Source organism: Stylophora pistillata, chromosome 4, assembly GCF_964205215.1.
Source record: "Stylophora pistillata chromosome 4, jaStyPist1.2, whole genome shotgun sequence".
Taxonomy (NCBI): domain Eukaryota; kingdom Metazoa; phylum Cnidaria; class Anthozoa; order Scleractinia; family Pocilloporidae; genus Stylophora; species Stylophora pistillata.
Window position 1 is genome coordinate 42,183,980 of NC_142522.1, and position 16,175 is coordinate 42,200,154.

The window sequence follows — 16,175 nt, forward strand, 5'->3', positions numbered from 1 at the left end:
TCTAAGTCCCTCAGTCTAGGACTTGCAATTTTTTTTTAAAGTGTAGTTCGATAATTTCTGTGTAACACAACAAAACTAACTGGAGAATGACTACAAGTCTGTAAAGCCAACTTAAGCATTTTCAGAAAAATGCAGTTCACTGGTATTTTTCCTAGCTTTGAGTTACAAAGTTGCTAAGTAGTAGCAAATCCCTGGTTCTCAAACTCTAGGGCAATATCCAAGCTTTTATTGAACTTATTCTCACTGAAATGAATTTTTGGGAGCTGTAATATTGCCAGACATGCTGTTGCTAATGGCAAAAAGGCTCTCTCATCGTCATCAGGAAGATACCTTGTTTAATTTAAGGTGGCTCGTACCAGTTTCCTCGCAAGGGGAACAGATCACTCTTGCGTCAAGCGCGAGAGAAGCGTTCGAAAGAAGTGCGAGATTAAAAGACGAAAATTTAAAACAAAGATGGCGGCACGAGGATTTTTTTCTATTTATGTGAGAAGTTTACCTAAGAGCTTGTATTTGATGTGTTGAGCGGCCACTGTGAAAGCAGGAGATAGAAACTAAGATAAAGAAGACGATTTTCGGGGAAGTAAAGGTTGCTTCACTTCACATTTAAAAGAAATATTCAACCGATATGAAATCTTGCGACGGCGAAGAAAGAACTCAAGTGAAGGATGATCTACCTGAAGTGGAAGAAGACTTTGAAACTAGTTTTGCTGTAAAATGAAAGCTTGCCAAGTTTCGTTCGACAGCCGGCCGGCACACACAAGCTTCCTTGTTTGTTGCAATGTTTAGGACACGCCCCAGTTGAAAAGATCTGCTTACGCAGTTTGGCTTTACGAACTTGTTTTACAAGGACTCTCTGATCGTCTTTCTTTAAACGAGAGTTTTGAACAAAGCTGTTTTGTAAAGAGCAGATTTTGAAATGAATTATCTACGGAAGATTTTATAAAGATCATAAAATTTATAATAGTGGGCACCGGCCTCAACTGTAGTGGAAATAAGGGATAGTACGGGAGTTGAATCCAGTCAGTAATGTGTTATACAAGTGCTCTACAGTGCTCTAAAAAGCCACGTAGGAGCTGTTCATTTTGTGGGTTTATGATAAACCCGTGAATAAATGAATTACTGTGAATGCATGAATATCACACATTCGAACTGCTGAGTATTAGATGAAGATGAGATCGATCGTTGCTTTAATAGTGGCGAGAAAGAAGGAACTTACAAGTCGGTATACAAGAACGTGGAGTGATGCTTTCTGCCGTGGAATTCCCCCCCCCCCCCCCAAAAAAAAATAATAATAATAAATAACATGCGCGGGAGGGGTAAGATATTGCATAGCACGTGGCCAGTTCGTTTTTAAAAACCTGATTACTTTTCAAAGAATTATATTAAGAACCTGCTGTCACTTCTACTGAAATTGAAATGGAAATTTTGAGTACTCCATCAAAAAAAAGCCTAAGGACTTTATTCATGTCCAGTTCGTCTTTTGAAGTCCGGCCGCACGTCAAGCTATATTTCATACCCTAGCTGAACTAATGAACATGTCCATTTCAACTGGTATCGATCCCCACAAATTAAAGCACGCTATAGTAATTCCAATTTAGAAAGCGGATGATGAAACTGACCCAAACAATTATCGCCCAATACCGTTACTGTCCGTGTTTGATAGAATATTCGAATAACTAAAGTACAAACGCCTAAAATCTTTTGTAGATAAGAATGATATATTTTTCACATCGCAATATGGATTTAGAGAGAACTGCTTAACTTAACATGCAATTCTGGGTATTATAAATACAATTCAAAACAACATTGATAAAAAATTATCTTCCTGTGGCATTTTCATTGACCTGAAAAAGGCCTTCGACACGGTTGATCATTCGATTTTGTTGTATAAATTACACCATTATGGAATTAGAGGATTGATTAATGACTGGTTCTCGTCATACTTGTCTGTCAGGATGCAATCAACCCAAGTCGGTTCTATTGTCTCTAGCAAAGAGAGAATAGTGTGTGGAGTCCCTCAAGGTTCTGTACTTGGTCCGCTTCTTTTCTTAAATTATGTCAATGACATGCATCGTTCCTCTAAAAAGTTTGACTTTTACCTATTTGCTGATGATATCAATTTAATATATGCAGTAAAAGATCTAAACAAACTTGAAGTTGTCGTCAGTGAAGAGTTATTTAAGTTGTGTGAATGGCTGAATTCAAATAAATTATCTCTTAACGTATCTAAAGCTAATTTCGTTATTTTTTATCCTTATCAACACAAACTATACCGAGAAGTAAACCTTAAAATACTTCATAATAACTCGGAGCAATTGGTATCTCTTGAACGTAAGACATGTGTTAAATACCTAGGTATTCCAGCTAATTGACGGTAATCTCTCCTGGAAGCACCATATTAACTACATTTCCACGAAAATAAGCAAAGGTATAGGTATTGTTACAAGGCTAGATAAGGCTAGGCAGAGGGTAAATAATCGATACCACATTATTGCTTCATGTAAGAGTGTATGGAATCAAGCGAACGCTTCATGTAATGTAGGTTGAATTATAGCTCCTCTTGAGTGGACAAATCGAAACGACGAAACGACATAACGAAACGACGAAACGACATCACGAAACGACGAAACGACATAACGAAACGACGAAACGACATAACGAAACGACGAAACGACATGACGAAACGACGAAACGCCATGACGAAATGACGAAGCGACAAAACGACGAACAGATGTGGTGGATGATGAGTCGGACTCGTAAAACGACGAGTCGAAGAGGCCAGCCGACGAATCGAACTGACAATACGACGAAACGAACTGAAAGTTCGACGAGTCGAACTCGGAAAACAACGACTCGACACAAAGAAACGACGAAACGCCATAACGAAACGACGAATCGAACATTTTGTCCAGGATCTACCTTCATACAGGCCCGAATGTTCTAGAGACACTACAACTCCGCCACTTGCTGCGGCTTTGTTGGTCAGAATTGTAAAAAACGATTCAGATGGGGCACATATGCATATAAAAAAAAAGGACGTTTTTGGATCAGCGCTCATATTAAAATACATAAAAATAGGTATCAATTTAAATTAAAAAATTAATACTTCTGGCGAGAAATACACAGTTCCTTCTTCTGGTGCATTTATTTACTTGATCTTGTTACTGTGAAGAAACCCGAGAACAGTAATATAAAATATAATGGTGTTTGTATCTCACAGATTAAATCACGTGAATATATCCATTCCTGACACTCTTATTGGATTTGAAACTTTTCTGTAGGTGTTCCGGCACTCTTTAAACAATCTTACACATAAGAAGACAACCGCCTCCCGGTTAGTTCAATTGGTTAGAGCGCCGGATTGTGTTCTGCGGGAGGTCGATATATATCACAAAACTACTCCCGGCGTGGTAAATCAGATAATCACTAACTTAATCAAATTAAATGAGTCTGCGTGCGGTTTCACGAGTGTTCATTTTTCTAGGCTTTTTCCGTTGAGTTTATTTTCAGTTCAATGCAGGCTCGATTTCTTCACAGTTTATCTACGAAAGTAAATAATGATGATGATGATGATAACATTAGTAATAACAGCGATAATGATAACTTTGATAATAATAACAATAACTTATAATGATGATATCGACTTTATCAAAGCATTTCCACGTAATTACTACGTCGGCCATAATAAGTCTGTGATTAAGATTTTAAGTGTCCCTGTCTGAGAAAGTGTTCCAGGGGCCAGAACTGATGGCCAACTGATTTGGCTGAAACTTGGCACAAAACTTGGGTGTGATAAGATATCTCAAAAGTCGCTTTGGCTCACTTCTTGGGCTGTTTGCTCTAGAGCTTGAGGGGAGGTTCCATTTGTGGCCTATGTAGTCATTTGTTTCTGTTTGTTTTGATTTTTTTTTTTTTTTAGTTTATACGCTTACACGCGAGGGTCCGCTCATAATATGGAAAGGAAATTTTACATTATTTGGGATTTTCTTCGATCTTTGGAGTAAGTGATACTTCTAAAATGTGTACTGAGGTTTTGGAGATCTTCCAGGAATTTTAAAGCGGAAAGAAATCACAGGGAAATACCTTTTCCTTGTTCGGCTGTGTGCTGTGTGTTTTTGCCAATTTGATAATTCTAGGGTATTCGTATCGGGTTTGACGCACACGAAGTTCTTCTCGCACAAAGCAGCGAACTAAGTCCATTGACGGTGTAAAAGGAAACCATTAGGAGAAAAACTGCAGCGTGTTAAGGAGAAAATTCATGGATTATTAGGTGGATTATGGATAAAGTCGAACACGGAGCCGCCAAAATGCCTTTAAAGGGCGCCATAATGCTAGTAAAGACTTCGCCTCTGTCTTCGACTCTACATCCATTTAAGAATACGGCTATCGAAATTTTTTTATGATGATATTCTCTGTCCATTTAATGACAACATTCAGTGGCTATGATTTATCAAAGAAAAGTAAAATGCAAAGAAGTAGTCTGAAATCTTTGGCTTTATGGACGTCCTTTATGCGGTGAGTTGTTAGTTAAATTTCATAAACTATGCCTCTGCGAACATAATTTTTTCTTTGGCGAGAAAACCCGCTAATTAGTCAGCACAAAATGGATAGGGGCAGTGTCGGAAGGAAAAAAACGTGTTTTTATAAATATCTCGGGTCGTTCTAGTTTTACTAGATACTAAAATACAGGATAACGCTCTGTTTAGCATGAAGTACTTGGTAACATGAGCCACTCACAGAGTTTTTGAATAGGATCATGCCAATTGTGACAAAAATAGAGAATTGACCGCCAGAAATTATGGTTGATCATAGAATGTGTCAGAGGTAATCAGGAGACAGGTGGGAGCAACAGGGGAATTTTATCAAAACATAGTAAAACCCTCCGACTTCCCCCCCCCCCCCCTTCTTATATTCCTCTACCCTCTCACAATAAATAATGATGAGTCCCTCACCTACAGCCACAAATCTTAGATTTGATGATTACGATACCTCAAGGCAAGGTTTAATGGGTTCAGAGATGCCTTTATATGTCCCCGTTTGGGTTACTGCAATGATAAATTATATCAGTTAAAAATAAAACCTTTTATTTTTAATTAAGAGCAATAATGATAAGATTGATTAACTCTAAGTACTGAGAAGCTCGTCTCAAAGGTTGTTGAAATTTGACATTTTTAGCATATGGAGCAGAGAGGTTTGGTTTTACCATATTCAGTTCTGTTAAAGGTGACCGTACAATGATAGCATCACAAACCGATCTTGATGATTAACCTCTTCTAAATTAAACACATTTTTAGCAGGAATCACCACCTACAAAGTTCAGTTCAATCTATTGAGAAACTTCCCTAATTCATATAGATCATCAAACAAGTTTAGGGAAACCTCCTGCTGGCAAGTTGCAGAGCTTAATCCCAGAAACACGGCATTCGGCTTGACCAGATGTTACGGGAAAATTTTGTGATTTTTCCCTGTAGAAGTTTAAGCATATGTATTCCTTGTTTTCGGAATTTTAGCGTTCACAATTCATGCGAGTTTCTTTCATTGCGATGTTTTAAAAATATAGAAAGCCACAAGTAATTTTAAATAGCCAAGTTAAATTGTACAGCCGGCCTCTAGGTACTTTTCGTGTTCAATTCTAGCGAAAAATTTGGTAAAAAAAAGTGTTAAGGGTCTTTCTTGCAAAATTAGTTCTCATGGTAGTTGGCAGCTGTGTTTATACTGTCTCGTAATTTTAAATTCCTTTCATACGATAGTTTCCACACCAACCTTGAATAGATAAGCAGAAACTTTTAATTGCTTTTCCACTCTTATTTCCTAAGCTGTGCTACTGTAATTAAGATATTCTTCATACCAGAGCTGTGAACTCTCACCTAAGTTCCCTACTTTTAATGGCCGAAAGTTTATTGAACCTGCTTTTTCATTTTCGAAATATAAATATTTCCATGTAAATCATTTTGCTTTAAAGAGAAGGTTTCCGTTTTTTTGTAATTTTTATTTGAATACTGTCAGTTTAGAATTAAACAACAAACTCTTAAAGGGATCCTTCACTGTTTTCGAAGATATCGCTTAAAATGCTCTTTAAGTGTCCAAAAGAAGATTTTTCGAACAGAAAAAGTTTCTCCCTGCTTAGATTTTTTGTTTTGGCCTCTCAACAACACGATCTCGTCGCCGAATGAAGGATTATCGTAACTTCTCAAATGTGACAAATAGAAGTATAATAATTCAACATCGAGATGACCGTGAGTCCAACGGTAGACTGGAGATACTCAGGTAGCGCAAGTCACTAAGTAAAAAATGGCGGCGAAGAAGGCGCCAAGAACAAACATGATCTCGATGCTCTGCTACAAGAAGCAACAAGTTTGCTTGGAGAAAAAAAAATATCACGGAAGAGGAAAAAAGGCCGGAGTGATTTGGAAATTTATAGGGACTCCACCACTGGTTTGAAGAAATACAAGCACAAGTATCGGCCTCGCGAAAAAATGTGACGAATACGTCGCTCTGCAGAAGGTGAATTTACAATATTTTTATCTTTTGCAACACGATGTCCCCCTAAAATTAACGAATACAGTTAATTGTCAAAACGCCTTAAATTTACTAGAATGATTAATCCAACGTTCCAATCAAGCTGCTGGCCATGTTGCCTTAACAAAGCTCATGCAAGTTTTATTTTGACAAGACTCAAACCTTATAGGTTTCGATCCGAGTTTAGATTTGGGAGATGATGATGTACAGCCTACATGTCGTGAGATGTCACCACCATCAAATGTCAAGCGTAAGTTTTGTTTGGGACAGAATGTTCTTTTATCCAAACACCTGCAATACAACTGTTTTTCACAACATCCCACTTAAATGTAGATCAATCACTTTAATGACATTGAGAAGTTCGCATGGCTACAGCACTAGAAATGGCTACTTACCTAGACTGCCTAAACCTAAAACGGAATGCGGAAAGAGGGTGTCCTACTTCCGTTTTATAAATGACTGGATGTCCCTCCCAGTATTTTTAAGAAGGCCAATGCCATGCAAAATTTTTGAGGAAAACCTTACAAGATTCTTAATGCATAAATACTTTAAATGATGGATAAAACTTTAGATATACGCCGTTTTAGATCTGTGACGATTGTATTTCTTATTTTATCTTTTAATACTTTTTATTTTTACGGAGGACTTCCCTGAAAACCGCGTATTTACGTGACGGGCGCTTCCTCCTTAAAGATTGTCTATTATTATTATTATTATTATTATTATTATTATTATTATTATTAATGAGATCAATCGTTTCTCATGCAAAGGTAATGATAAATTGCCAATAATGACTGGAAAAAATTGGGCCCCTGTGCTCATTAGTAAGCTGTAGCCTTTTATCCACCTATAGATCTCGATATCAAGGCAAATCTACTATATTTTCAATGTGTACATGCATGAGCATGCGCGAATGATGCTATCAACTATACGCAGTAAGGGTACACAAAATGTGAGGAATCACCTTAACCTTATTTAATGAGGCATTCTTGGGACAACTTGATTTAATGAAGTAAGTGGGGAGTGTAAAGAAAGAGAGTTTATTTTTTATAGGGTTGTACATTTCATTTGCCAGGTCTCAATCTTTGTTAGAAAGAAAGTTGGTGAAATCACAGACTAACTGGCATTTAAAAGAAGGGGTGCTAAATTATTTTAAAAAATTATGGTCATGAATAGAAGAGTTGGAATCTACCAGTATATATTGATGCACATTGTGACTAAATATTATTTTTGTTTCATAGAAGATGACCTCGAAGCTGCACTTGCAAAATGTGAAGAGGTTCTTTCCACATTTCAAATTGCATCTTCCAAAAATTGAGAAACACGGATGTCTTAATTGACCTCTAGTTGGGACAACATCAGGAAGGAGCTAATAGAGGCAGTCCTTAGCTTTGAGGGCCTCCCCTCTCCAGACATTTGCAGCATTTGTTTGGAAGGCAAAGTCTGTATACGATGTATGGAGTGCCCAAAACAGTTTATGTGCCATTCATGCAGTGAAAAGGTTCACAAGTCTTTGCCTTTTCATGACAGAGATACATATGTAAATGGGTACTTTCATGCTATTCCCCCAACTGTTGGAGTTGAAGGAAAAGGTTATCACCAAATAATAGGTAATCTCACAATATACAGTGTCCATTTCTTTTAATTATTATTTTCACTTCATATGCTTAGTTATACATTTTTTTAAACCACCATATTCAAATTGAACTTAGCATAAGCAAGTAAAGGTGGATGGAGACTCATCCAACATGTATTAATTAGCTTTAAAGTCAGAAGTGGTTTCAAAGAGAAATTTATGATGATGATGATTATGTTATATCATAATGCAAAACAACATTTTTAATGTAGCTTTGCCTATCTCTTTTCCTTAGATAAGTCTTTTCCAGTCCCTAATATACCAGATCAATGTTCAAGTTGTAAAGAGGATGGAGTCATACAACAAGTTCCATCTTCTGGTTTCTTAATAATAGTTAATGAAAAAGGTAATAGTGTATGTTTGCTTAAACTGTCCTGGATTTTTCTAATTCCTGTATCTAATTATTAAGTGAATTAATAAAAGTAATATGGCTTGCTCTTTATCTCAAATTACTTTTTGATATGTCCTTTTATGGTAATCAATTAGATTGTAATGCATCATAAGGAGAGATTAATTTTATTAAAATTTTAATTAGTTTCACCTTAATTTATTACCTATAGTTATGGGAATTCCTAATTGAAGCCATTTTACTCCACTTTAATGTTATCATTATTCATGAAGTGAATATATTTTTTTTTTTTTTCAGGACGATACAATTTGAACAAAGTCATAATCCAGTGTTCCAATTGCAACAGTATCATTCTATCCTGGTCTCTGATTGATGTTGTACAAGCAGGGTTTTGGTGTGGGAGTCCCACTGACGCCAGTTATGTGTTTGACCAACAATCATTCAGGTTATGGGATTCAATCCAAAAAAGAATGTCTGGGACATCAGAAAGCTCCTTTATTCATGCACTTGAGGATGTATCAGTTATGAAAGGAAGGGTATGCTTTTCTTTAGTTGAATTAATTTTATTTAATTTTCCACTTATGTTTCTGCGTAATTTTTTGTACAGTAGTTTATTGAATGGTCAAAATTGTATTCTGACACATTCTTTCTTAACACATATCTTTGAATTGTAATATTTTAGAGACAATGTAGCAAATGTATGGGGTTACATGACTTGCTCTTGGCTCTGACGTAATAATCTGATTGTCTATAGATTTTTCACATATTTTGAAGTTTGGTGCTAGAACATTTCAATGTAATTTTCAGGTTTTATACCTTGTTTTTTTGTTTTTTTTTGAGATTTTTGTGTACATAATGTAGTGGAAATCTTACTTTTGTGCTGTCTGCTGTACTTTATCTAGTATTTACTATTACTGACTGTAGCGTTTACGGCGACCAAAATCTAAATTCTAAAGGTCAAGGGCGTGTCGCTCCAAAACGCGGTTAACGAGGTGTTTGGGACTATTTTACTGATCGAAATGACAACTCAAAGTTGACTGTTTGCACGAATCTTTATTCTTGAAAAGCAATCGAGCAAGAACCACAATCAGTGACGAAAATAACGATTATTCTGACAGTCAATCAATCTATCGAAGGATCGATCGTAAACTGAAACAACAATATAACGAAGTTCTATCAATCTAACGAAAAGCCGCGGAATACGTGATCAAAGAATCGCATGTTAAATACTGGGCTCTAAAGTCTATAACGAGATTAACAAAACAAGTGAAACAGAACAAAAGTTTGGAAACAAATTAAAAGAGTTTGATGACTGATAAACAGCCCATTGTTCTATCTAAATGATGGGCGTTCACTGACTCGCAAATTGGCACGAATTTGGCCTTTGAATCTTAAATCCATACAGATCATTGCAATATTTGTTTTGTACATTGTCGCCCAACACTGAAAAGACTGGAGAGGGAAAGATAAAGTTACAAAGGTACTCACATATCGGTCCCGCTTGTGCCAGAGGTTGAGAAAAACGAAAGGGCGAAAGTTTACCAAGGCTATTCAAAACTTACGAAGAACAGATTAAAGGGACGCTAAAATTGCCTTTTATATGCGCATGGTGACGATGAAAGGTCCGATTACAAAACCAATAGAAATACAGAGAAACAGATAAGCATTGTAACTATGTGGCTATCTAAGATCATTCTGAAATTAGTGAACTAATCAATAATCAATCCAAAAAATGAGCCTTCTGGCTAATGTCCTTAACACTGACCTACCTAAATTGATATTTCTATTTTATTTTTTCAGGCACCAACCATCAATCACAGCACATTTAGTAGATCTTTTAAAGAGTGGAAATTCTGCCAGTTTGAATTGGGTCCTCTGCAAGGTCACAACGGGATTATTTGCCCTACATGTTCCATCTTTCAGGACTCCTGCCATGTTGATGGAAATATGAAACTGTATCGTTACAGTTCATCTGGAGGGTAGGTTTTATTCTAGACGAAAGGTCTACACAGAGCAATGTCAAAAACACCCAACATTTTATCAATGCTCATAAAACTTGTACAATCGAATGAAGGGTGCAAATTTTGTAAATTTTACTTTTATTAGTGGCCTGAATACAAGTGGCTGTTGGTTATTGCATTACTTATATTTTAATTTGGTGTGTTTTGTTGAGTTTATTTATATTAAAGATATATAAAGTTGAGGTTTAATCATTAGGTTAGGCACAATAGTAGCTGTTATCATCCATTGTCTTTAATAATAATTATGCAGTTATATCATGAAAAAATTATACATTTTAGCCAGTTATAATTGTTTTCTTTTACAGACAAAGGAGGCAATCACATTATGAAGATCTTTTTATTGCCAACAAGGGGGATGTTGATAGTCACATGAACAAAGTATATGCAAAGCAGTCCAAATCTAAGGTGTGTATATATGCAGTTTTACTCCGATCATTTTGTACTAAGTTTATAGCCTCTTAGCAAGCTGTGACAAGTTTCTATATTGGTAGGATTGCATGAAATTTTGACTTTTCTGTTACAGTATTAATAGTTATTAATTGCTGCAACAAGGAACAAGACAATATGTGTAGGGAATCACATTGGCGGGCTGCTTCTAATAAGGGTAGAAAGACAGCTAAACTAGATGAGACAGGACTTGAGATCGCAGGCTGCCGGCATGGTTTGGCACAGTGGGCAGTGAACATGGTGTAAAGCATTTTATAGATTTTTTCCTATCCAGGGGTACAGTATGAACAATGGAGGTCCATCGGCATTCAACTTAAGGCAATTAGAAAACAGTAAGGACTGACAAATTAGAATCAAACAAATTCACAGAGTTGTAACTAGACCTTAATTAGTCAGTTACTTCATTTTAGTTAATTGAAGTTATAGACATTCAACTGAAAGGTAGGTTATTCATATCTTTTAGATCGTGAGGAGCTCATTACTGAGCATGCTATTGCTTGGAATCAAAGAAAAATCAATGGCATGGCACAGAGTCTGTCAAGACGGTACACTCGGGTCAGTATTTATGCAATATTACTATTGCTAAATAGCTATTAAACAGACAAAATTATGTTACCATTTGTACTCACGCTTTATCTTATTTAGATTTGTCCAAACAGCGTGCACACCTCCGCAAAAAGATTCCTTCAAACAAGAATAAGCTCTCTTCCCTAATAAATAAGTACAATCAAAAGAAAGAAGGCAATGAAGCTTTGCAAGCTACTGTCTCTGAAGTTATGAAGGGGAATTTCCCATTGGGAAACACAACAGGTAAACTTTGTGAATTTTAGTACTCAATTCAACTTGTCTCTTTTGTTGAGTATTTCAGCTTGTAGCTGTCATTTTTGTTCTCAGTATATTTTCATTCTATCATTGATAAAGTATTTTCTTGTACATTGTACAACTTACTAATTTTATTTATAACATAACCAAAGCAAAGCGCGCGCTCTGATTGATCAATTTAGCGTCCCCCATTTGCCCATGGGTGTACGCTGCTGACGTGAGCAAATGCAAAGACTATTTTTCCGCGGGCGATTGTTTTTTCTGGTCACGTAAGATTTGTTAAATAAAAGGGAACTCTTTAGCTACAATGTATCAATGTTATGTTATAAAACAAATTGTAAACACCACAGCGTACACTACTGAGTTATGGATGCACTTGGGAGGTTTGCTAAGCACTCAAGAAGCTAGAGTCGCTCTCGGCTATTGCCTCGAGCGACTCTTATGCTTCTTTCGTGCTTAGCAACCTCCTGCGTGCATCCATAACTGAATAGTGTACGCTGTGGTGTTTACCATTTGTTAAATAAGATAAGAGACACTTGTGATAGGGGGTAGCTTAGTAGCTACGGTCATTGTGTTGGTGTCTTAAGAAAGACACTATGCTCCAGCACTGTCCCTCTCAAGCAAATTGTACCAGCAAACTGTTCACAACTTCTAATAGATCAGGCCTCTTCCGAGGTGTTGCGTTTTTTCCTACCTCTGTCTAACCTGAGCACGCAGGACATTAAAATCAAGAAGAAGAAGAACAACAACAACTACAGCAACAACAACAAGCCGCTTATTTTCTTTCCTTTTAAAATGTTATTTTGCAAATAGTAAATGCTAGTCTAGGCGGGCCATTGATTGCTTATGCATAAAACTAGATCAATTAAATAACATTAATAACAATTAAGATTTAGTTACATGTAATATTATTATAATAGTTTCTGCGTATTAAGATTGCTAAAACAAAATGAGGGGAGAATAATGAGAGAAGATACTGATTTTAATTACATAAAGTTTCCTGTTCTTGAATAATCTCGTGTTTAATAAGAAAGGAATTTTCTTTGTCCAGAATTCTTGGTTATTCATTTTTAATTCTAGCCTTGAAAGACTTTTTGGGTAGCTCTCTTAGAGTGCGTAGTATCTCATTCCAAAAACTGTCACCAATTATTGAGAATGCATTGTTTTTGTAATTCAAGTCAGTTTTCATTCGTCCATATAGGTACACCAATGAGAATCAAGAAATTCATCGTTGAAAAACATGAAATGATCACGAGATGGGATGAAGAAATTTCTGTCGTAAAAAAAGACATGGCAAACTTTGTAGCGTTCTACATGGATGTTACTACTCCTCGGCTTGAAAGGATTGTTGTGGAGTTACAGGATGAGTTAGCGCGTGAGCATGTCATAACCATTAGTCTTTCCTGTTCTTATCATTAACAGTTTGCTTAATAGAAAATAGTCTTGATAAAGCGTTCTTGGTCTTTTTTCCTGTCAAGATCCTGAAAGCAGTTCAGACGTACCACGCGACAACAACGAAGCATCTTTGCAACCCGAGATGGAAGAAAATGTAATTACCTTTATCTTTGTGTTTACTTATTTACTTATTTATGTATTTATCTACGTACGTACTTACTTATTTCTTTATTTCTTTAGTTTTCACACTATCCTTTGCTTCACAACTGCAGTACATTTCTTACTCATTTGCAATACATTGTGCACTCTTTTACAATAATGTTCTTACACTTTGCTTTACACTACTCCGCGTCCATGGCATACCATGCAAACATTCAGACACACTATGTGAAAGTAACGTAGCATCAATATTTCTCTCTGCGACACCCTCTTTCTTTTCGTGTGTCTAGGAGATGAGGTTCAGAAGTTGTTCAATGAGTGTGGTGGTTCTTCAAGGAAAGTTGAGTTGTACCAAAAAGGGAATTGCCTTTTGCAAGAGTCAGATTTGTTCTGCAGCTACCAAGTTCAAAGCTGCATTATATGGTAATGACTACGAGGAATGTCTGCCTTTGGAAGAGGGTGCAGAAAATGATGATGACGTTGACGTTGACGACAGCACGTACGACAGCGCTTAGAGCACAGCCTTGATTACTATTATTATTATGTTACTAGGTGAGTTTTAACTGAATGAAAAGATAATTCTTATTTTTTGTTATTTTTATTTAAATTTAATTACTGCTAACACAAAATACATACAAAATACATACAACACAAAATTGCATGGTAAAAAACAGCTGCACAATTGCCCTTATCCTAGTTGTGACCATTTCAGTCACCCTACAGGAAGGCTATAATTTTGCAGTTATAGCAAATAAACTATAGATAATTTATAATAAATTTAGTATTTATTTGTGATCACAGGTGTAGCCTTTAAATACTCCACCCATAGGAACAAAGAGTGTGAGTGTGTGAGTGATTGTGATCACAGGTGATTAATAAATAGTTACATTCAGCAAATACAAATTTTCACTCCGGCAACTTTAACTACATTTATGTAAATTATAGTTGACAATTATGGCCTCTTATTAAGAAAGAAAAATTAACCTACCATAGAAGTTTGGTAATTAGGTGAGGGTAACTTTGTCTGAGAAAATGTTACAGGGGTCAAGGAAAAGTGTCTGTTGCTCATTTAACAGGTGTCTGTATTAGGCAGGCAAATGTACATAAATGTTGTAGTTTTCGCCTAGAAAAACTAGTTGAACATGTATTAAAACTGTCTTGTATCAAGGGCGGGGTTCTACTGAAAAGGTGATTTGATATGATTATCTTAAAATATCCAAATTTAAAATTACTATCATTTACATTTCCACAGTATTCAAAATCTATAAAGACCCCTTAATTACGTTATGAAGTGGGGGAGGGGAGGGGGAGTTAAACAGTTCTCACTCAAAAACAACATACTTCATTGAAATGTAAATTATTTTTTAACAATCTATGAAACAAACAGAAATGAAAGCATTTAATCTAAATAACCATTTAAGCATTTAATCTGAATAACCTAAATAACCTTTAAATGTAAGCTACTAGATATTCATACCTTAAATGGTCTTTTAGTTGGCCTGAAAACCTCTTCAGAATTTAAATCTGAAATTAAAGAAAATTATGTACATGTGATGTTCCTAATCATTTTCAAAAAAAGTTCCTAGGCATCTTCATATTGGTATATTAATTACTTTAAATGGTGCCTGTAAATGCACTCTATACAGTACAGGGAGCTTAGACCAGATTGGGCCTAAATGCAAAATCTGAAGTTAAAAACTCAACTAATGATTGCAATTTCCTGTTGCTGTCAATAATAATTATGGCAACAGCTAACAAACCTTGAAAAACAGAAAGAAGCAAAATAGATCGAAAACTACCAGTCACAACTGACAGATGCGACCTTTTGACCTGGTTGAAGTGAAGCTTTGTTTCCAGAGAGGTCTGCTAGGTAAGATGATTGTCAGCAGTGAAAAATGTAACCATTGTTTTAGGTCTGAATTTCAGAGTATGCAAAATATGTTACTGAAAAAAAGACTGCAATATAAAGTGTATCACAGAACCCCTGTGTAATTTAAAGAGTTCCTCTAATTGTGTATATTCCAGATGGCCATGCAGACTGCAAACCAAAACAACTTCCATGAAGGAGGCATTGAAGGAATATTTCCTGGCACAACACAACATGTCAGATGGAGGTGACCTGCAAATCATTAGCATTATATCTAGGAGATAGGGAGTTGTGAGAAGTATAACTAAGCCACTTCAAGCTACCAAAACTGAGATTAATAGCTCATTTAATAGCTCATGAAATTTGGCCTGACTATAGAGCTCTTTACCAACCCATTATAACAAAGATTACTAAAGTTTCTGACCACATTTCAGACAATAAAAACAATGTAATATGAACCCTAGCAAATTTGTTGTAACCATTAACCAGCTAGTAAATAGAATAGAAATAACACAAAAAAAATTACCATGTCATTGCAGGGATTTCATTTGGCCTTGTCTACACTAATTGAGTTTTCATTGACGCATTTCTGTCTGACATTGCCCACACTAGTAGTGATACTTTTTTGTAGGTTAAAATTAGATCAGGCATATTGGTTACTTTACGTTTTGGTTACATTATTGGTTACTTTACGTCACGTGGTGCAAAATCACAGGACAGTTATCATGCAATAACCCCTGTCTGTGTTGATATTTGTCCTCCGATTTTTTCCGTAAAAAAGAAACATAGTCAACACAAGAGTTTCAACTTTTCTGTTCTCCTATTTACATGGAAGGAAACCAAACTCATTTTTTTTTGCTTGCGTCAATCACGTGCATTCGCCATCAGATCACCACTGGCTTTTTTACTGTGTTCACGTGCAGTTTAATTGCGATGTGAAAATTAATGGGAGGGTTATAA

General features: G+C 36.0%; 1 protein-coding gene across 1 annotated transcript; it reads left to right on the forward strand.

Annotated features, from left to right (window-relative positions):
• Positions 1-6,227: 6,227 nt before the first annotated feature.
• Positions 6,228-13,349, forward strand: LOC148733826 (uncharacterized). Its single transcript, XM_088758435.1, is given in 10 exon segments — positions 6,228-6,504; positions 6,689-6,769; positions 7,761-8,129; positions 8,391-8,501; positions 8,802-9,040; positions 10,305-10,483; positions 10,831-10,930; positions 11,436-11,527; positions 11,618-11,782; positions 13,273-13,349. Coding segments are annotated over 8 exon segments (1,170 nt in total). The 5' UTR covers positions 6,228-6,504; positions 6,689-6,744; the 3' UTR covers positions 11,673-11,782; positions 13,273-13,349.
• Positions 13,350-16,175: the final 2,826 nt, after the last annotated feature.